The 20,855-nt window shown below is 36.2% G+C and overlaps 3 protein-coding genes across 6 annotated transcripts; 1 reads left to right on the forward strand and 2 right to left on the reverse strand.

Annotated features, from left to right (window-relative positions):
- Positions 1-2,062: 2,062 nt before the first annotated feature.
- On the forward strand, positions 2,063-5,495 carry LOC122033531 (formin-like protein 1). Its single transcript, XM_042592579.1, has 5 exons — positions 2,063-3,019; positions 3,107-3,195; positions 3,290-3,401; positions 4,775-4,827; positions 4,922-5,495. The coding sequence occupies exons 1-5, from the start codon at positions 2,095-2,097 to the stop codon at positions 5,141-5,143; spliced, it is 1,401 nt and encodes a 466-aa protein (XP_042448513.1). The 5' UTR covers positions 2,063-2,094; the 3' UTR covers positions 5,144-5,495.
- A 490-nt stretch (positions 5,496-5,985) lies between these two features.
- Positions 5,986-11,920, reverse strand: LOC122033512 (serrate RNA effector molecule-like). Of its 3 annotated transcripts, none has more exons than XM_042592554.1 (12): positions 11,413-11,918; positions 11,239-11,330; positions 10,230-10,284; positions 9,039-9,113; positions 8,781-8,855; positions 8,633-8,680; positions 8,385-8,453; positions 7,509-8,315; positions 7,379-7,427; positions 6,650-6,912; positions 6,394-6,573; positions 5,986-6,256 (listed from the first exon to the last, which is right to left on the reverse strand). In XM_042592554.1, the coding sequence occupies exons 1-12, from the start codon at positions 11,817-11,819 to the stop codon at positions 6,196-6,198; spliced, it is 2,181 nt and encodes a 726-aa protein (XP_042448488.1). In that variant the 5' UTR covers positions 11,820-11,918; the 3' UTR covers positions 5,986-6,195. The 3 variants fall into 3 exon arrangements, with proteins under 3 accessions (XP_042448488.1, XP_042448497.1, XP_042448503.1); XM_042592563.1 differs by having other exon boundaries at positions 11,239-11,337; positions 11,413-11,812; XM_042592569.1 differs by lacking the exons at positions 5,986-6,256; positions 6,394-6,573 and adding an exon at positions 7,108-7,198 and having other exon boundaries at positions 6,737-6,912; positions 11,413-11,920.
- A 4,660-nt stretch (positions 11,921-16,580) lies between these two features.
- Positions 16,581-19,359, reverse strand: LOC122033581 (eukaryotic initiation factor 4A-1-like). 2 transcript variants are annotated; one of them, XM_042592652.1, is made up of 5 exons: positions 19,209-19,359; positions 18,737-18,806; positions 18,514-18,620; positions 17,978-18,408; positions 16,581-17,369 (listed from the first exon to the last, which is right to left on the reverse strand). In XM_042592652.1, the coding sequence occupies exons 2-5, from the start codon at positions 18,802-18,804 to the stop codon at positions 16,734-16,736; spliced, it is 1,242 nt and encodes a 413-aa protein (XP_042448586.1). In that variant the 5' UTR covers positions 18,805-18,806; positions 19,209-19,359; the 3' UTR covers positions 16,581-16,733. The 2 variants fall into 2 exon arrangements, with proteins under 2 accessions (XP_042448586.1, XP_042448578.1); XM_042592644.1 differs by having other exon boundaries at positions 19,205-19,358.
- Positions 19,360-20,855: the final 1,496 nt, after the last annotated feature.

Below are 20,855 nucleotides of genomic sequence, written 5' to 3' on the forward strand. Positions count from 1 at the left end.
CACATCATTCGAACTAAGCGAATTCAACCACTCTCTATATGCTTATACACCTTCTAAAGATGCTCCAACATGTGCATGTTGTCACCGCCTCATCGCAAGTGGTTCACCAACATTATATTATAGGTCGTGAGGAGGCCTAGTCATTGGGTTTATGTTCATATATCCATTCATACATGTGAGAGAGCATATTAAATTCAAGATAATTAAATAATAAAACAAATATGCATACAGAATGTTCATTACCTCCAACAATATCAAATATCCAGAAATTTATTTCACCCCTATCCTAGATACAAGCCCCAACTGTCGATATAGATGAGTTAAAGTAGCAGCATCTCATGCATACCTATGTATCACGCCTATATCCTCTAAAAAAAATCCAAGAGGTCTGTTAAGACCCAAGGTATAAGTCTTGTTAGGAAAAAGAGTGCAGTTCATAACATAAAGCAAATACGTCCTCGCTGAATATGTTAGAGTGTAATCATCATAATTGTTAGTAAATTTATGACTAAAGTTTTGCGCAACCACTCTAACTTTATAGATGAACCCCTCGCACCCTCTAAGGACTTATTAACTTCGTTCAATGTCACACTGAACAATCGACTAATCTGTTAACAATGTAAGGTTTGTCATCGCTTGTATGCTATAATGGAATCCCTATCACTAGTAGACCAAGAAGACAATACACGTCGTCTAAAGTGATTGTCATCTGTCCAAATAGCACATGAAAGGTATTGGTTTCCGGTTGCCAACGTTCCACAAAAGTAACAATTAAATTTCTATTCAGCTTCTGGTATAACATCTCCCTCACATGATCAAGATGAGAGTCCCTAAAGAGACTCCTCCACATTTGGACTACTCCTGAATAGAAGTCCCATTGTAATAATTTGGTTGTGTGATATAGACATTTGAGCACATCTCTCTCTTCACCAAACTAAAATTTTGACGCTATGTGTGTTTTAAACAATAGTAATGGATCATGCGGACCACTTCATTCTTCCCTCCAATGAGAGCTTGCTCTCCTTCACCCTCATTCATTTCTAAAGATAAATTTTTCTTGCAGAAGCTCCTCTTCATGCATATCTTCTTGTTGTGGTACTTATGATGATACCTCTTTTTGGGTACTTGTGATGATTGTAACTCTTCTTGTGATGATTGTATATCTCGTGCAAGTCTCTCTTCTCAACACTTTCTGTCAGAAGTCGTTGATATATTTCTCCTTAAAAATGTCGTTAGCATTTTTACTGCACTAAATTAGATATACAATCAACATATGTTGTTTAAAAGAAACGGAGCTGTTTGGTCACTCAAAATCGAACAAAATACAATGTATTCACAAATACACAACTGAACAAATCCATCTATGTTCGGCTGTTAGAGGCATAAATTGAACATATTCATGAGTTACGTTCGGTGGTCATCGACCGAACGTATTATGTTGCATTTGGTGGACCATGATCGAATATATCTTAGTGTGTTCGGCCAATGGTAATCAAACAAGCAGCAATGTGTTCCATGGACTAGGGTCAAATGACGCATGATTGAAATTCTTGATTTTCATTATATCTCTGTTATACATTTTACAAGTCCAATAACTCAATATCCTAAAGTCTTTTCATATCAAAAAAATTATCAAATTCAAGTAAGCTTCTACACTAAATAAAAACTAAATATAAATCTAATAAAAATAAAATTTTATATATGTAATGATAATGTAGAACAAAATGAAAAGTCGAACGAGCGTTCACTGGTGTTTGATGGTATTATTAGAAATCAAGTTGTCCAAGTGCAATTGATGTTCATGTACTAAAGAGATGAGAGAGATGAAAAAGGAGGTGGAAGAGAAAGTTGAAGATGCATTTTTTTATGCTATATTTTTTTTAAAAGATTTTTAGGATTTTTATAAAAGATAAAATAGAAATATTATAGGACGTATTTAGAAACAATTTGTGTTAAAAAAATTTTAGATGCATTTAGAAAATGAGCTGTGCTTAGAGAAAATGGGTGTGGAGTGTGGACCTCCCTGAAAAAATCCATCAGTAAATTGCGTCCCTATTTAATTTTTGACTACATGTGGCGGAGAGTTCTGTCGCCATGGCGGCTGTCTACCTCAAACTCAAGTCTAAAACCCTAACACCTCTCCGGTCTCTCCGCCCCTTCTCATCCTCTTCGTCGCCGCCGCCTCCCCCTCCCGATGCCGATGCAGACACTTCCGAGCCCTCGGCACCCTCTCCTCGCTCCTCGTACTCTTCCGTATTCAGCGATATCAAGGAACGGCTGAAGGCCCCTCCCGCCCCTCCCCGCCGGATCCCAGCCGATCCACCTCCGCCTCCGCCTCTCTCCTCTCCGAGTTCCCAACCCTCCTCACTTGATGATATCCGCAAGCACCTGGCCGAGTTCCGCCTCCGTGGACCTTCCGCCGCCGGTGAGCGCCCCGCGTCCTCTCCCTCCCTATCCTTCCAGGAGATCTTCAAAAGCAGCACTATTTCGAAGGCCGGTGACGATATGGCTGACAGGAAGAGCCAAGGGTTGTCATTTGACAGCATTCGCGAGAGCCTCCGCCAGTTTAGGGACTCGTCCGCGCCGAGCGGCCTTCGGAGAGACAGCTTCCCTCCAAGACCGTTCAATTTCAGCCCCTTCCGTGAAGACACTCGGATCCGTGGAGGCGAGCCGGAGAAAGGCCCGTCTATCCTCGGAGGAGAAAATTTGCCCGAATCCATATTCGGGAAAGAGTTGAGGGAGAAAGCCGATCAGGGAGAAGCCAAAAAAGGTCCAAGGACAGATTTTTTAAGGTCGTATAGCCATGATGAGTTGGGGGAGAAGCTCCGCATGCTGAGGCCTGAAGTAGCTGACAAGGGCAACAAGGAATTCTCTTTGACAGAGTTGAATGATAGGCTGGCTAAGCTGAGGGAAGCAGAAGAGAAAGAATCGGAAATGAGGTTGGGTGGGCTATCATTCAGGGATCTCCGAGATAGCCTAGCGTCAATCAGTCAGTCAGTAACCAAGAAGAACTCCAACAGTAAGGCTTTCTTTGACTGGCTTGCTCTTCGTTTTTCATCTCTTAGTCATTGCAAGTATATAATTACTTGTATTCATATTTGAGCAGTTCAGAGATTAACAATCCTTTCAAATCTTACTGGGCAACCTTTACCACAGTTCATGCAAAACCCCCCTCAGGAACATCTCTTAGAGAAGGTTAAAATCATGATGTTATGTTATGATTGGTTTACTAGCTTGATCTATCAATATTATACACTTCCTTGGTGTTAATAAATTTTGTTTATTGCAGTATTTCCATCCCGATAACATGTCTTCTGCGGAGAAGATGAAGTTGGAGCTAAAAGGGGTCAGAGAAGAATTTAAAATGTCTGAATCGGATTGTGGTTCTGTAAGGGTTCAAGGTAAAAATTTGGAGCTATTCATTTTAGATGCCTCAAAATCAACAGCTGGTTGACCATCTGAATTTCTGAAAGAACATTAGCTATGGCTATGAAAAAAAATTGGTAGCTATGATGTGTTATCAATTGTCAAGGTATAAATGAATTATTTTGTTTATAAAAAACAACACTAGTTAAACGAAAATTGTCTGATTAAGATATGTTTAGTTCATATTTTAGATAAAACTATTTGGCAACAGGTCAAATGGAAGTTCTTTTTATGTGATTTTGTTTCATTGTATAAGAATTTTCTACTCTTGAATCTTGATCAATCCTGTTCTGTGAAACAAACATTGGGTTAACTATGCTTGGTACTGTAGAATAGAGTGAAATCAATTCCATGTGTGAATTCTAATGCTCCCATAAGGTAGTGTCCACATCCTAGTGCAATGTCGATCCAATTTCATTTATTCCTTATTTTAATAAATAGAATAAGGCATTCCACCTGTCTATGAAATGCAAGATTATTTACTTGTTTCAAAGTCCTAGATTGAGCTTGTAGGATAGACAAATTGGTCAATTTGACTAGGCCAACCATGCAACATGAAATGATAGGTTAAATAATTGTGTGGCCATAAGCTTGGTGCTTTACATTACTACCAGCAGGAGTATGTTTTGCCTTTATCTTTCTATCATCGTTTCTCAACAAATAGGTTAGCCTAAGGGTGTGGATAGCTCCATGAACACTGCATAGTTTGTAATACGGAATCTTTAAAGACACTATCTTATCAAGTTGAGTTTGCCTTGGATTTGAACTGTCTGTGAATCAGATCCAAATTTAACGATTTATTATTGAACCAATGATGAACCAAATTGAGTTGATTTGATTCATATAGGAAGAATGATATGTTTTAGACTTGTCTTCCTTTTTTTCATGGTTTCTTCCCCACAATCCTCATACTGCAGAATCTTAATGCACCACTCTCCTCTCCATCCCTCATTGCCTAGTTATTATTTAACCGGTCAGCATCTTCCAACAATTACAAGTTATTCGTAGCACCACTTCGTCTTCCTAGTCAAAGCAAGTCTCTCCTCTGGTTCTTCTCTTTGTCCTCGTGTTTCTTCTTGCTTTCTTCTCCACACTCAATCTTCATCCTAGGAAGACGATTCCTAGGACACTAATATGAGAGAGGATGGGTGAGTCCAAGTAACAAAGGCTGTTGGGTTTTATGTTGTGGATACTTCAATACTTGTCGCTGCTATATTTTCTCATTTATTGTTATTGTTCAGCAAAAATCTCCATATAATGATTTTCTTGGAATCTATGAATTTGTTTCATGGTTGTGAATTACGTGCCACTAGATGTTTAACATGTTGACTATGATTTTTTTGTGTAGTGGCGTTACTTACTACAAAAATTAAGTACCTGAACAATGTTCTACACAAAAAGGTAACAAAGCGTTTTGCAGTGTTCTTCATCTTCTTTGCATGATTGATCATGGATGTCATTGTTGTTTTTAAATTGCGTTTCTGTCGGATCACAGGACAAACACTCGAGGAGAGGGCTGGTGCAGATGTTCCAAACCAGAAAGAAGCTTCTTAAGTATCTCAGAAGAACAGATTGGGATTCATATTGCCTGGTGTTGTCAAAGCTCAACCTCAAGGATGTGCCAGAGTATAAGAAACCAAAATTCAATACAGAGAACAAAAGCAAGCACAAAAGCAAGAAGAAGAAGAAGAACAAGAAGAGGAAACAGAAGGCCTGAAAAGAGATTTGATCTATGATGGCAAGGAGAGGAGAGGAGAGGAGAGGAGAGGCTACAAGGTGGAAACTGCTTTGCAATGTGCTTTTTGATGCTGGCGAACCGCACAGCTAGTCAGTATATTACGTGTTATCATGCATCTAAGAACACCATTCTTGATAAGATGTTGGTTTTGCAATAATGTTGGAAATGATTTCCTAACTCCAAGTTCTGATTTTATCATATTTTTCTTTTATCCAGAAAGAGCTAGTTGAGGGTAGAAATCAAGCACTTTTGGTGCCCTGTTCAATTTGCATTTGTCAAACGTAACTGCATGACATTATAGGATGTGAAGATTTCTCTTTGTTTTTCTAAATTGTTTGCTCCTCGAAGATTCCTCGTAGCTTAAAGTAGGGCAAAATATATGCTTTATCACCTAATAAATAATTCTACTAGTCAATTTCTTTGTACATTTTTAGATAAGGTTTGATTGAAGAATATTTGCTTATATTATTACCGTTCCCCCTGTTTTTCAATTAAATTTGGCGCCTGAAATGAAAAACAGTTACGGAAGAAAAATAGGTACATTAGTACAACATAGTTTTAGCCACCACCTGGTAATGGTCATATTTATCAATAAATATTTATTTTGACATCCTAGCAAATTAGTTATATTAATTTCGATCAGTATTATGCAAAATATATTTTCTACAATTTTGTAAATTTATGCAATTCAACAAATGAATTAATATCCAAATCAATTTCGGTTTGATATAAAATTCAACCAATTGAACCATTGGTTCAACTCATCAACCAACAATTCAAAATTCTTCTGATCACTTCTGAGCTTGAGAGAAGTCATCGAATGATATTAGCAAAATTCTCGATTGCAAAGTATCGTAATGGAGCTAAACAACGGGAAGGTGGACCGGTTAAATGGAAAAAATGAAGAGATTCGCACTCCGTGCATACTGAAAGTGGGTAATGCAACTCCTTGGAAGCCAAGTTGTCAACCAGCTTCAACTGTACCATTTCTAAGAGAACAAGGTTGATGGGATGTTCCAGGTTAAAGTGTGCTACAAGCTCCGGTAATCCATAACTGTCACTTCGTCCTCTGGAGCATCAAGATCTCGGTAGCTGCAAGGAGATGACAGGGTACACATTCATTCTCAAGGAGAATTTGCTCCGCAAACAAGATAACTAAAGCCTGAAAAGCTAGAAGAGCCACAAGTATTTGCATTGATGTAGGTAAAATGGATGAAAGATCAACCAACCTTCTTAGGCGACGTGGATCTGGTTGAAATGGTGGAGGCATAGAAACATTTGGAGACGGACCAAGCCTTCTTTTTCTACCATGAGGGCCACCATTAGTTTCGAACGATGATGGTCCGCCACCATCTCTCATCATGTGCATCGCCACCTCTGGCGGGGCAGGGACAAAGGGACCCAGCGGCCTGTAAAAGATAGAAGATTGGGCAACACTCAAATGTAGTATATTTTGGATCAAACGGCGGTGATTCGCTCACTAACCCAGCACCAGGTACAGGAACTAAGATGGGTGGTGCAGGAACATCTGCAGGGAAAGCTCCATGCACACTTTGTCCCGCATAGACTTCATATGAAGGTTTGTCAGGATGATCATCATCTGCACGGCCATTGGTGTCACGAGGGGAGTTGTCGAACCTATCATGCTTGTCAGCATCTCTATCCTGCCTGTTGAAATCTCTGCGGTTGCTGCATTCATCTCTCAAACGATTATCTAACAAAGGCCTACGCCTTTGTATTTTTGCCTTCTGCATAGAACAAAACAAGAGTAAACTCAATAAAAAGTCATGATTTTGATAATTTAAGTGCAAATATCTTATGCCATTGAGGCAAGATGATGCTTTCTATAGAACTCGAAACTTGGATTACCAAAAAAAATGATGCTTTCTATAGAACTCGATTTTACCAAAAAAAAAAATGATGCTTTCTATAGAACTCGATACCTGGATTACTAAAAAAATGATGCTTTCTACTGTGACTTTCTTCTTTTGTTATTTTGTTGACTCGTAGGAGGAAATTATCCAATGCCATTATCTGATTTGTGCAGGAACACCTAATCAGACAACATCTAGGAATATGCCCATACATGCATTCGGGAGCTCGTGTGTGCATGTGTGTATTGGTGTCTGTATGTGGGGGCACTTAACATACTACCATTCACTAAAAAAAAAGCAACAAAGTAATTAGGTCCACATTACGACAAAGAAGACATACCAGCTGAGATTGCTGCATAATAGGAGTTCCTCCGGGTGCATTTGGATCGCTGTGTTAGAGACAAATACACTAACTAATGGAGAATAAAAAGCCAATAATTATCAAGGATGATGATAAGCTAAGTGCTTACTTCATGTAATTTTGGAAATAAAGCTCCTCCCTAACTTTCGAGGTAAACTCAATAGCAAGGTCTGGGTGTTTCAGTCGGAGATGCTTATGAACAAATTCAGGAGCATGGAAAAGCTTAGTGCAACCTTTGGCTCCACATCCATATTTCCAACCATATTTTTCATCTCTTATCTTTCTCACCAAAGGATCAAAGGCCTGTGTAGCTGCCGCATCTATTTTCTCTTTGGCAGTCAGAGTTTCCAAGGGATCCTGGCCTTGAAATCTTGCCTTCCATACGGAAGCGAGTTTTGTCTCCCAGTCTGAGCCTCCGGCAGTGTTTCCATCAGCAATCTTAGGGCCAGCTCTGACATGTCGAAGACCCTTTGGTTCAGATGTCTCAGACATACCATAATAATCCAGACCATGAACACGCCATAAATATGTGAGCAATGTATCCAGCAGTTCGACACCCTCAAGGCCCTTGACGGAGGTGAGACCACAAATAATTATGATTGGGCCCATAGATCCTCCATGGGATTTCTCAGCATCCAGCACATCATGCCTGCTGCTGGAGAGGACATTATCCTGGATACCCTTCTCCAGATCAAGTTTATGGACCAAGGCTAGTGTTTGTTCGATGTCCATTCGAGTTCGCCAAGACTCAGAGGTAACTATGTGAGCCTTGGGAGCATCGGAAACCTGATCGTGTTCTCTTGTGGTTCCCTTGTTGTATCTTCTCCTTTTTCCACTGGGATCTGACTCATCTTCAGAGTTTGGTTCACTGCTATTCCCAGACTTGCTAGACGCGGGAGTTGTTAGGCCAGGGCCGCTGAAGATGCATTGGAATAACATTCTTTCAGAAGAAGCACAAGAACTAGAGAGGAGTGAGAACTCTTACAGGTCAAGTGTCCCACTCTGCAAATCAAGCAAGAATTCCTTCGCTATAAATCTAGCTCGTTCTTTCCTCCTGTAACAGCATGCAGCTTGTGATGGTAAATTAAAGATGTGATGATCAGAATATCGACAAAAATCATGACCAGTGTGACAAAGCTTGAAACACAAAATTACAAAGGGGAAGGAAATTCTACTAACAACACAACCAAGAGAGAATTTTATTTAGAATTAATTACATAAAACAAATCTTACTTCTCAATCACAACCACCAAGTTAGTTGGATGATATTTGTCTTTCAACCTACACCAATATGTAAAATAAATTACAAAATGCAAAGGCGTGCAGAGGTATAACACAATCTGAATATTAAAATAATTTTTACACAAAAGGCATGTTGTACCATTGTTCTTCCTTGTGAGCTTCAAAATAAGCTCGTTTCTGAGTGGAAATGTATTCGGATCTGTATTCTTTATACCTACATGATCAGAATTATGATAAAATGTTCATACTAGCTGAACAACTAATCAACTCATCAACATAAAAAATCAATCCAACATTGAATAAGTAAAACTTAAAAGATTAGCAATTAGTGCCATCATTGACGGTGCTTCACAAAAACTCACTTGGTACATGCAATTACTTTGCTTCTGATATGTACCTGCGCTCAGCTTCAGTAGGTGAAATATCATCTTCAAGTTCCTGGATGAACTGTTTATACGACATCAGACCTCCCCTGGAAGAATAAACAATAGATTATGCAATATTATAAAAAGGAATCAGCAAACCAATTCAGTTTTCTTGAGAAAATAAATCAAAGGTATCTAGCATTAAGAGAATAAAGTGAAACACAGAGGGAGAAAATGTGAAGCGAGAATAGAAATTTTTTTCCTTCTTTCAGAGTAACGTTTTTTTCTTTATTCCTAAGAACATAAGATGAAGACAATAAAATAATTTACAATCTATACTTTATTCCTCAATTAATTTGTATGTAAAAATTATTTTTCTCACTTTAGCAAATTTTATCCATTTCTCTTGCATCACCTCCTAAAATCTGATAAGAGTTGTGGGAACCGTCACAGGAAGGTAAAGGTATTGAAGAAAATAAAAAAGAAGAAAGCACCAAAGGGTCAACTTGGATCATTTAGTGACTCCGTTTTATTATCCAATGAGGGATCAAATCTATATAGTCAAACAAAAATAGTTGGGGCTGACATGATGATCATCAATGGTACTTGCATACAGTTCACTGATGCAATACGATCCATATGGCCAACACAAATTGTGGAACCAGTGTGGCTTTTGGTTAGACTAGTAGTTCATATTATCCAGGGACTCCAGTCATGTGGGTGATCATGGACTAACTGATCAATCAAAGTTGCTTGATCTTGATCAAGCATAGCATTGAACAGAGTTCCTTTCTCATAGCCTAAAAAACTTGAGAATGAAGGCACTAAGAGAGAGAATTCATATCTACACAAGAAACATTAAGGTGATGATGAAGTTACAAGGTTCATAGTGTGGCTGTGTCACCAAGCATTGAAGACAAGATAAAGTCAACAAACTGAGAAATATAAGCCAGAAGGTGGAGGTACCAGCATACAAACATCAACATAAGATGTAGGACTAAATAGTTAGCTATCTAAATTGTATCAGTTACTAGACTAACAAGGGCCTTTAACTACTAACATAATCACAACTTGAAGCAAGTGGTATATGCCGGTGGAAATTCCCTAAACAAATCTATAAAACTTGTGAGAGTAAGAACAGCATTCTAGAAACACATGACGGCAATTAATATCCTAAATTAAAAAATTTATAAATCACTATAAAGAAAACAAACAAAAAAAACCTTTGAGCACCCTCAAAGCCATCAACATAGCCATCATGTCCTGAATCAGGACAATCTGAAAAGTAAACACAAAAAAAAACATAAAAAGTCAGAAATAATGGTATAGAAGTGATTTCACAACCTTAATGAGCTGACCAGCATTATTAACATAGCATCTTGACATAACAAAGCAATTAATTAGATGAAACACGATAGGTGAATTAGTAATGATGAAATTAATTAGCTTAGATGGTAGTTGCCTGAGACATAGATACGTGCACAATTGCTGAACTCAATAAATCTCAAGTATTGAACAATAATTTTAAACTAAATGTCATGTATAATTGTCAGCTTTCATTTCAACATAAATTCATCCAAAAGTCACTTATCCAACATGAGTTTAGAGAACATGACGTACCCCCAAGAAATTTATCTATATTTTCTTCTATTTCCAATTTAAACTGGAGTTGATAATTTGTCAGTCGTGCGTTGCCCCATTATTATTATTATTTCTAAGCAAAACCTATCTATCACTTTAAGAATTATATTATCAGTCAATAATATAGATTCAATGATGAAACGTGAGACCTGATTCCCTTATGTACCTTAATAAAGACCAGAAACACCTCTTAGTTTTATACTCCATCCATATTTTCCTAAGACAACTAAATCTTTCATGTTGCCTATCTTGCGATAGTATGCAAATATAGCTTAAATTCTTGAATATTTGTCACAGCATCATCAGGACATTATATAGGCTTTCAAGTATAACAGCTATATGCAGTGCCGCAGCTTTGTTATCCTGGTGAATGCCAAGTTGTAACACACCTACACACTGGGAAGGTTCATTCCAGCTCATACTTTTTATATGTTTATAGCCTGTAAAATAGAACCACCCAATTCACTAGAATTTTATCTCATTCAATCCCAGAAGGAATAGAGCAGAAGTGGATAATGCATATATGGCACTTATAAGTGCACCTTGTGTAAGTGTCAAACCAATAAAATTAGCGTATCAATTGATTATTACCTGCCGTACGATTTAAATAACGTCCATGAGGTCTGTCATCACAATATCTTCCTCCTCCCCGTTCATATCCACCACCATAATCATGTCCATACCTAGAACCTTAGGTAAATAAGAAATCTAAGAAACCTTGCACTGAATCTCGTGATATACCGGAGAAGCACAGTCCAACTTCACCTTCTGTCATCCAGCCCATAACCCCCTCTGGGGCTACCGCGACGACGGTCATATCCACCGTCATCCCTCCTGGCTCGCTTAAATGACCCCCGTGGAGGAGGAGACCGTCGGAGAGGCGAGCGCCTGCGATCGCGGTACGAAGGAGGACTGGGACTGCTCCTGCGACGATACTCCCGATTCCTGTCGCCCCTCGGAGCCCCTGATGGAGCAGGCGGGGGAATAGGCGGCGAGCGGTCACGGGTATCTTGGGGGTCATCCATCCTCTCCCTGGAATCTAAATCCCTCTTCTTAGGAGGAGGAGGAGGAGGAGGAGGAAGAGGGGAGGTAGATCTTCCGCAGGGACTTTCCGGCTGGCGATCCACATGGCGATCGATGGGTTCGGAAGGTGCCTCGATGACCTCCGCCATGGAGAGGAGAAGGTGGAGAATAGATGGAGAGTCGAGGAACCCTAGCAGAGATTCTAATAAGGGAAGTTTGCAGGCGTCATCGAAGAGATGAAACCTGTAAATAAAGGGTAGCCGGAGAAGCAGGAGAAGAAGAAGAGACGAAGCTTTCAGGATTCGGGTTTGATACGATTATGAATCCGATAAATTGAAATATTAGATTCGGATCCGACAACGAATTGAGAACGTCGTTAGTAATAGTGGGAATGGATCCTTGTATCACTTTTTTTTCTTTCGTCTGCTCCCTAAAATAAAATACAAATGGAAGTTATATATATTCCCCCACACAAATTCACTAGATTCATTGCTTTGCTTACAATGTCTAGGCATTTAAACACACAAATTTATATATTCCTCAGAAAACGAGCAATCAAATCAATGCTGTTGCTTCTCAAAATCCAATTTATTCCTCAGAAAACGAGCAATTAAATCAATGCTGTTGCTTCTCAAAATCCCGTTTCTGCAATGGGGTCGAGTTCCGGCACCCACGCGCCGGGGCGCGGCCGTGTCTTCGGGGACGGAACAACCGGTCTAGCAGCGGTCGTCCCGACCCGCTTAGAGGCGGCCAGGGGGGGTGGTGCATGATTGCGACGAGATCGAGGGCGGAGGACTCGGCGTGGAGGAGCGCGTAAGGGAGGAGGAAGTAGACGCTACCAGGGGCGAGGCGGTCATCCGGCCGAAGGCGGGCGGAGGCAAGGTCAGCGATGTGAGCGGCGGAGACGAGCACGGCCGAGGGGGCCGCCCAGTGAGCTCCCCCGCAATCACCGACGCCCGTAGATCCTCCGCGTGGCCGGTGAGGCGGACAACCCAAACACACCTAGGCGGTGGCGCCGCTAGCTAGCACGAAGTGGAGCAGCCCATCAAGGCTGTCTCAACCATTCTTGAGGCCCTAGGTGGAAAAAAAATCAAAGTTTAAAATTTTGACTCGTGCCGAGGTTTCGATCCTGCACCGAAACGATATGATTTCGATATCGTATCGTGCCGTGCCGATATAGTTTCAATATTTTTTAAATATAAAATATATTAATTAAAAACTAAAATATTTAACATAAATATTTAAAAAATAAATCAGATAAAAAATAATCTTTTAAAAAATTAAAAAATATGAAAAATAAATAAATAAAAATTTTATTATAATTTTTTAATTAAAATAAATGAAATATAAAATTAATTAGATAATTTTATTAGGATTTAATAAAATTTCTTTAGATTATCTCTATCATAACTAGGAGTTGATTAAAATAATTAACTTAAGTTTAATTTAAAAACAAAAACTGAAATCCGACACCACACGCGAACTCACACGACTTCGGCGTTGTCGCGGGGTTACGCGACTAGCCATGGTCGCGGGGATTGCGTGACTCCTTCGGCGCGACCATGTTAGTCGTGCGACCCCTTTTACAGTGACCGCAGGGTCGCACGATGCCTCCGTGACGACAACAGAAGGGTTATGCGACCACTTCGCTACTGTTGCAGGATCGAGCGACCCCTCCGTTGTGACCACGAGGTCGCGCAACACGTCGCACCTATCGTGAGTCTGGTGTCGGGGTCGTGCCAGCAGGTCGCCAAGCGGAACGAGACGTTTCGTCCGTTTCGACCATTTCGGCATGACACTTTAACCCATGAAATTTTTTTAATATTTTTTAAAATAAATATTATTAGAAATATTTAATTTTATTAGTTATAGCAAAAGGTGGAATTTGTTATCCTAACAGTCCAACATGACCGACCCTACAAGCATATGTAGGGAGATAAATCGGAAAACTGCAGTTGGTCACTACAGGGAGAGCACTTTTCTTGGTTTTGCCGAGATTCGACACCTTGCCCATTATAACAATATCTATTACGTATTAGTCAACTCAACTATGTCCCTGGGGAGACATTTATTTTTATTATTAAAATTTAAAAGGGCAATTTAATATATTGACAATGATTATTTATACAATTAGAAACAATGGACAACTAGGCCACGTAGTAATAATTTTATCTTATCTCAAACCTAAAAAATAAAAAATATTTTATATTAACTAATTTATAAACAACTAATAAATTATTGTAATACTATTAATATAAATTTTAATTATAATTTTTTTAAAAAAATATCAATTATTTTTAACTCCGAGGAAGGAAATAGGTTTAATATACTCTTCCTCGAAATCCCTTATTGATAGGAGTTTTACGAACTAAATTATTTTTTTATCAATTTTAATTTTAATAAATTATTAATAAAATTTATTTAGTTAAAAATATTTAGCTAGAAAATATCAATGATGAATTATTAAAAATGTGAAAGAAAAATAAAATTTAAGAAGGAAATAATATTAAAATATTAGATATGCTTTTAACAAAATGAAAAGTATTTTTATAAAAAAATATTAATTAAGTATAATCAATAAATATTTTAATTTATTAATCAAATTTAATTTTGATTAATAAATTAAATTTTTAAGAGTAAAAGATTTAAAATTACTAATTAAATTTTAATAAAAAAATAAAAATAAATTTCCAACCAAATCTAATTTTAATAGTAAAAAATTAAAATTATCAATTAAATCTAACACGGTAAAAAAACGATCCAGATTTAATCTATAAAAAATTTAAAAATTTTGACGAAATATAATTTAGTTAGTAAAAAATTAAAATTACCCCTGAAAATAAATCTGGACTAAAATTTATTTTAGTTATAATTTTAAATATTTAATATCTAAACTTATACATTTTTAAATTAATATTTATATTTGATATATATATATATATATATATATATATATATATATATATATATATATATATGTAAAATTTGTAGGCTATAATATAATAGGAATCTTAGACATAGACTTTAATAGCCTGTACCTAGCCGGCCCTGCAGCCCATATGCAGAACAATTCCTGAAAAGGAAGAAAATCGAAGAGATTTCCGATGATCGATGAGGGAAAGAGGGCCCTTTGTAACTTCAATTCCCTGAAGTATTATTAAATAAAAGAATAATAGATAATTAAGAATAGTAGATAAGTTATGGGCGACTTTCGGCTCGGGCTTACTTTCTGCATCTTATTTAACTTTGCCAAAAAAAAAAGAATAAAAGGAAAATTAATCTGTGCTTGAATAGTTTTGATTACTTGAAGCAATTTTAATCAAAACATATTATAGTATTTTGTTTGTCAGGAGTAATTTTGATTAAATTTAAATGATTTAATTAATGGTGAAAGAGTTTGACTGACTTTGAAATAGTTCACTTAATATCAATAATTTTAATTAATGTTTGTGTAGTTTAATTGGTATTGCGCTAATGAAATAAGAAGCGTCTTTTTATCCGGGCCTTTATTTTTATTTTCTAAAGGTCTTTATTTGCACTATATTTTATAAAAGATTTATACTTTTGATTGTATTAATCATTTTAAGTGATTATTATTATTGTGGTTAAGATTATCTATATTCTATTGAATGCATATTCTATTAAATAATGTAGTACCGTTATATTAACGGGCCCGCATACCTCTGCAGAGTTTTTTTAATGAAAAAATTATAATAATTTTTTGTTAAAAAAAAATTTTCTGAGACGTCTGTCCACTCTTATAAAAATCCCAAAAAATAGCTTTTTTATTTATCTTAGAAACTTCCAACTTTTTACAACATTTTTTAAAAAAATATTTCTATATCCTATTTTTGATATCTCCAAATTTAAATTATTTTACAAATTAATTTATTAGGTTTAAATTATCAAAATCTTCATTTTTTTTAATAAAGCTTTATTAAAAAAAATTAATGAAACATATTGGTATAACTTTTTAAATCTATATATTTTTTTAAAACAAATGCTTTCATAAAAAACGTGAGCAAAGAAAACGTCGAATTTTATAATATTATAAAATCTTACTAAGAATAAGAATGTGACCTTTAATAATTAATTTTAGCTAAGGAAACTGGATTTGGATCAAATCAAATAAAAAACTATTTGGAAACGAATTAATTTTTATTTTTTTACTAATTAAAAAAATGGAAATAACATTATTTATAATTATAATTAATAATATATATAATTTAAAAAAATAGTGAAAAAGAAAAAAAAACTTATGATAAAAAATGTATTCATTTCACTTATTTCGCCAGAAGAAAATAGAGATTCTTTTGAATTTTAAATATTAAATTTCACAAATAAGATATGTTGTCGTTTCAAAATCAATATATTCATCCGTCTAGATAATATGATATTTTTCCTTATTCACTAATAAATCAACTAATTAAACTTATATTTCTATAATTGATTCGATCCCTAATCTAATTGAGTCAAACGCCTAGAAAAAATCATTTCGATTTGCAAAAAGATTCCTTGGATTTTTTTTTTTAAAAAATTGTTTAGATTTATCCGTGACTTATTCTTATCTCTAAAATTCTACTTTATTTTATTTACTTCAGATCCTGCCAAAATGGCTAGTTAAAATTTAAAATACTGAATTAACTCTTGTAAATTCATGTTTAGCATTAAAAATTAATATAAATAACATCACTTAAAATTTAAAAGCAATATTTTTTAGTAGTTTACATTCAAATGTTGATTATATAAAAATTCTAAGAGGCCCTCTTTAGATGCTTCAAAGAAGAAAAAAATCCAAGAGCCCCTTCAAATATTAGCACATTGTCAATATTGATCAGAGCACCAATATGATATATCAAAAACAGTATAAATTGTGTATGCAACAGAAACAAATAAAAGATTGGGATAAATTTGCAAAACAATTAAAGTTTGTAATAAGTAAAAGTCAGAATGGTTCGAACATTACCACAAAAAGTAGATGAAGTCGATACTCACCTAGAACACCACCATAATCCTACAAAGCATAAAATGCTTAAATCTCATAACACATGAGAGGCAATGCCTTAGATGAGATCGGCGACATTGGAAGGCAGCTCCTCAATCACAACATTGTAAAACCTCTGAATATCGAAAAGCATCCTCTCATCATCCCGGGTGACGAAGTTTATGGCAACACCCTTTCTCCCAAATCGCCCACTACGTCCAATACGATGCAAATAGTTCTCTGGTTGTGTTGGTAGGTCATAGTTTATGACGAGGGAAACTTGCTGGACATCAATACCGCGAGCTAGGAGATCAGTTGTAATTAGCACACGAGAGGATCCGGAGCGGAACTCACGCATAATGATGTCCCTAGTGTTCTGGTCCATGTCTCCGTGTGTGGCTGAGACAGTGTGATCCCTGCTCCTCATCTTGTCAGTGAGCCAATCAACCTTTCGCCGAGTATTCACAAAGATGACACTTTGAGTGATGGCCAGTGTCTCATAGAGGTCACAGAGTGTATCGAGTTTCCATTCTTCCTTGTCAACATTGACATAAAACTGCTTAATACCTTCCAAGGTAAGCTCATCTCGCTTCACAAGGATCCTGACAGGTTTGTTCATAAACTTCCTGGTGATCTCAAGGGCCTCAGGAGGCATTGTAGCAGAGAAGACACCTACCTGAATTTTAGAAGGAAGAAGCTGGAAGATATCGTAGATCTGAAATGATAAAATCAATTAGTCAATCAATTAGACATCAAGTTGCAAGAATTATAGATAAGCAAAGCAACACTCTGCAGAAATCTGAGCAAGCATAAGCAGGAGACGATATTAAGCATGTTAGATAAATAATATTCCAGTGTAACCAGACAGGGTGATGAGTACCAACCATAGAGTAAATAGTTTTAACACAGAAATTATAATTCAAAATCTTACAAATATGTTAAATCTGGCAATAGATAAATATTGGAGATTAAGCTCTTAATAGCTGATACAGCATTGGATTTCAGAGCTGGTGATGATACTCAAGAACATCAACTACTGTGACTATTTAAAAAAGTTTGGAACAAAATTGAATGATTCTATTTAAGAAACAACAAAATGAAATAAAAAACTAGCATTCCTAGAGTCAGTAAAGTATTAAGAAAGATTATACACTCCATGATACAGAGATGATGACAATTAGAGTGTACTGTACAAAATCAATGCTACACGATGAAATTATCAAAAGAAGAGACTTAGATTATAACATGCGAACCACAAATCAGAAATCTTAGGCTATTTGCTCGGTGTTACTTGAAATGTGCATTCAAAAGTATTATACCAACCTGATCCTTGAATCCACGGGAGAGCATTTCATCTGCCTCATCTAAGACAAACATTTTAATGTAGTCTGGATGCAAGGATTGCCTCCTCAGCATATCAAACACACGACCTGGGGTACCCACCACTACATGCACCCCATTTGAAAGAATCCGCTGATCCTCTTTTACACTAGTCCCGCCAACACAGGCATGAACTTTAACACCGAGATAATCACCAAGAGCTCGCATAACCTTCTCAATTTGCTGCGCTAGTTCTCTAGTAGGAGCAAGTACCAGGGCCTGACACTGGACCAACCCATAATCAAGCTGTTGTAAAATTCCAGAACAGAAAGTTGCAGTTTTCCCAGTCCCTGACTGTGCTTGCTGAATGACATCAAGTCCCTTGCAGAAGGGAACTATTCCTCTTTGTTGAATAGCTGAAGGTTTCTCAAAACCTGTAAAAACAGGAAATTATAATTTTCTCAGACCTCAAACCATCTTTATTTAATAAGCACTTGGTATGATGATAATTTACTTTAAAAAGTTGCATTCAGTCTCACCATATGCATAAATGCCTCTAAGAAGATTTTCTTGAAGCCCCATATCATCAAAACTTTCATGAACCTCATCATACGATGTGAAGAATTCTTGTCCATCAGTATTAAGTCTACATCAACAATATGGGGAAAAAATAACAAACGTGTATATGCAACTACGACTTAATAAATATTAACGGGCGGGGAACAAAAAAGAATCAACTAAAAGATGGCTAAGATGACATACAGCTCACTCATTTTAGAATCATATTGCTTCCCATCAAATTGTGATCCTTCTGGTGCCAATCCAGCCATATCTGCAAAGATGCATACAGTTACGGGCAGTTGAAAGATTACATAATCGGCATGCATTAGACATGTGCCAATCAAACCAAGGAAAGCAATGCTCAGAGAATTAACGAAAACGATAAAGTTGAAAACAGGTAATTTCTACAGTGGGCAAATCTTGCAAAACCATCCTAGCAACAACAATCCATTTTTTTATGAACAAAATATCAAAAGTTAGATATTCTTTTGTTAAAAAAAAACCGTGTTGACGAGAAGAAAAACCGGTTATCCCATATCGCACACTGATCCAATTGACGAAAAAGGAAAACACAAGAAAAGATCAATTTTTAGCTATACACATACAAACAAAAGAGGCCCATAAACAACAAATCTGCGATCACGCAACAATCAAAAGGTAGCTGTTCACCTGCCTGCGAGAGAGATCGAAGAAGAACCGAGGAAACCGGAGGCAAAGAGACGCTTGGTTAGCAGATGAACCCGAGATGGAGCTCGGATTCAACGGCAGAGGAGGTCGATCGAGGAAGAGGCAGAACCGCGTGGGGAAGGCAAAAGAGGCGACGGCGGTGGTTCTTATTTAGGGTTTCGTTTGGACCGAGATAATTGGGCCGAAAAGGGCTGCGACAATTGGGCCTATTAAGAATCAACGTTGTGAGAGCAAATCTAGCGCTACTTCTCATCCGCCAAACACGCCCTTTCATGGGATCTTGCTCTCCACTTTTAATCTTTATTAATTCCATATTTATAATAATTCTTAAATTAAAAAGATTGCCTTTTTTGCAAAAATCATCGGGAAATCCTTGTTTTTTTATTATTATTATAAATGGAAGGTGATTTTATACCCCATATTATCCTAATCTATTAATAATGAACAGTGTTATTAAAACTATACACTTTGAAATAAAAATTAATAATCTAAATTTTAAAAAGATATACACAAATACATACTTTTCACATTGTTAGCTTTTCATAAGTAGACTTCTACCTTAATTTTAAAATGGTTCGCTTTGATTAGTTTTCCATTTCACTACTTTTATGACTTGAGATAGCACCAAAGAAGTGATAAGTTGATGGGACTATAGATAAATTAGCCACATCTAATTCTCAGTCAAGTTTGAGTTTGAATTTAGTACTACATTTGAGTAAACAAAGAAGGGAGCTTAACTTGCCATTAACATAGCAATTTGAATAAATCAATTAATAAGGAGTGCCATTAGCTCAAGCTTTGTATCCATAACTATGGAGTCAAATCAAAGATACTCCACATTTCACACTCAATTCATTAGATTTTGTTCTTTGAAATTATTGCTCTTTTTTAAGAAAAAAAATGAAATGTAATCCCCCATCCCACCCCACCACTACATTAAAATGACACAAAAGTTAAAGATTACTTTTTTCTCTTTTTGGCATGATAATGGCATTAACATTGAATTACATTGGGAAAAGTTTCTTTAGAATAGTTATTTGATTCTAAAGATGCAATGAGAGCTAGGAAGAATAAAAGCATTCCAATTTGCAACCGTACGTAATTTCTATTCCACACACGAAACATCATCTTGCATATTTAGATCTTATAAATATTCCAACCTAAGGACAAGACGGATTCTTTTTGGATAGAATTGTGCATCGCCCACAAAACTCTCTAATGCCCTATTTTTCTTTTTTTTTTATAAAAAAAAACTAAATTTAGGAAAAAAAATATAATATTAAAAGTAATAAATAATTTTTATCTATTTAATTAATATGAAAGTGGAAAAAAATAAAATTTTAATCAGTAATTCAATTTTAGTTATTTGTCATCGTCTTCTTTAAGCTCAATACTGATGGTAAAGAGTTACGAGCTCACAGTAAACTTGCAACGTCTCATCAATTTGTTATTAGTTCACTTAGTGTTGTTTTTAGGATTATGATATCGTGATATGATATTCAAATTGTACATTAATTATATAAAAAAATTTCTTCTAAATAAAAAGCACAATTAAAAAATATTAGATTTCTAAATTAATCATCATGTATATTTTTTAATAATTTTTTTTTATAGAATTAAATAGATGATACTA

The sequence above is a fragment of the Zingiber officinale genome, chromosome 1A (genome assembly GCF_018446385.1).
Source record: "Zingiber officinale cultivar Zhangliang chromosome 1A, Zo_v1.1, whole genome shotgun sequence".
Classification (NCBI taxonomy): domain Eukaryota; kingdom Viridiplantae; phylum Streptophyta; class Magnoliopsida; order Zingiberales; family Zingiberaceae; genus Zingiber; species Zingiber officinale.

Bases quoted from the DNA above. Each gene is read 5' to 3' on its own strand.
- LOC122033531 (XM_042592579.1), top strand. From the start codon at position 2,095: ATGGCGGCTGTCTACCTCAAACTCAAGTCTAAAACCCTAACACCTCTC. The intron at 3,020-3,106 runs GTAAGGCTTTCT...ATATTTGAGCAG, and splicing joins AACCAAGAAGAACTCCAACA to TTCAGAGATTAACAATCCTT. The intron at 4,828-4,921 runs GTAACAAAGCGT...GTCGGATCACAG, and splicing joins ACAATGTTCTACACAAAAAG to GACAAACACTCGAGGAGAGG.
- LOC122033512 (XM_042592554.1), bottom strand. From the start codon at position 11,819: ATGGCGGAGGTCATCGAGGCACCTTCCGAACCCATCGATCGCCATGTG. The intron at 11,331-11,412 runs GTGAAGTTGGAC...CTAAGGTTCTAG, and splicing joins TATGGGCTGGATGACAGAAG to GTATGGACATGATTATGGTG. The intron at 8,856-9,038 runs GTACATATCAGA...CTGATCATGTAG, and splicing joins CCTACTGAAGCTGAGCGCAG to GTATAAAGAATACAGATCCG.
- LOC122033581 (XM_042592652.1), bottom strand. From the start codon at position 18,804: ATGGCTGGATTGGCACCAGAAGGATCACAATTTGATGGGAAGCAATAT. The intron at 18,621-18,736 runs GTATGTCATCTT...TTGTTGATGTAG, and splicing joins GATTCTAAAATGAGTGAGCT to ACTTAATACTGATGGACAAG. The intron at 18,409-18,513 runs GTGAGACTGAAT...CTGTTTTTACAG, and splicing joins TAGAGGCATTTATGCATATG to GTTTTGAGAAACCTTCAGCT.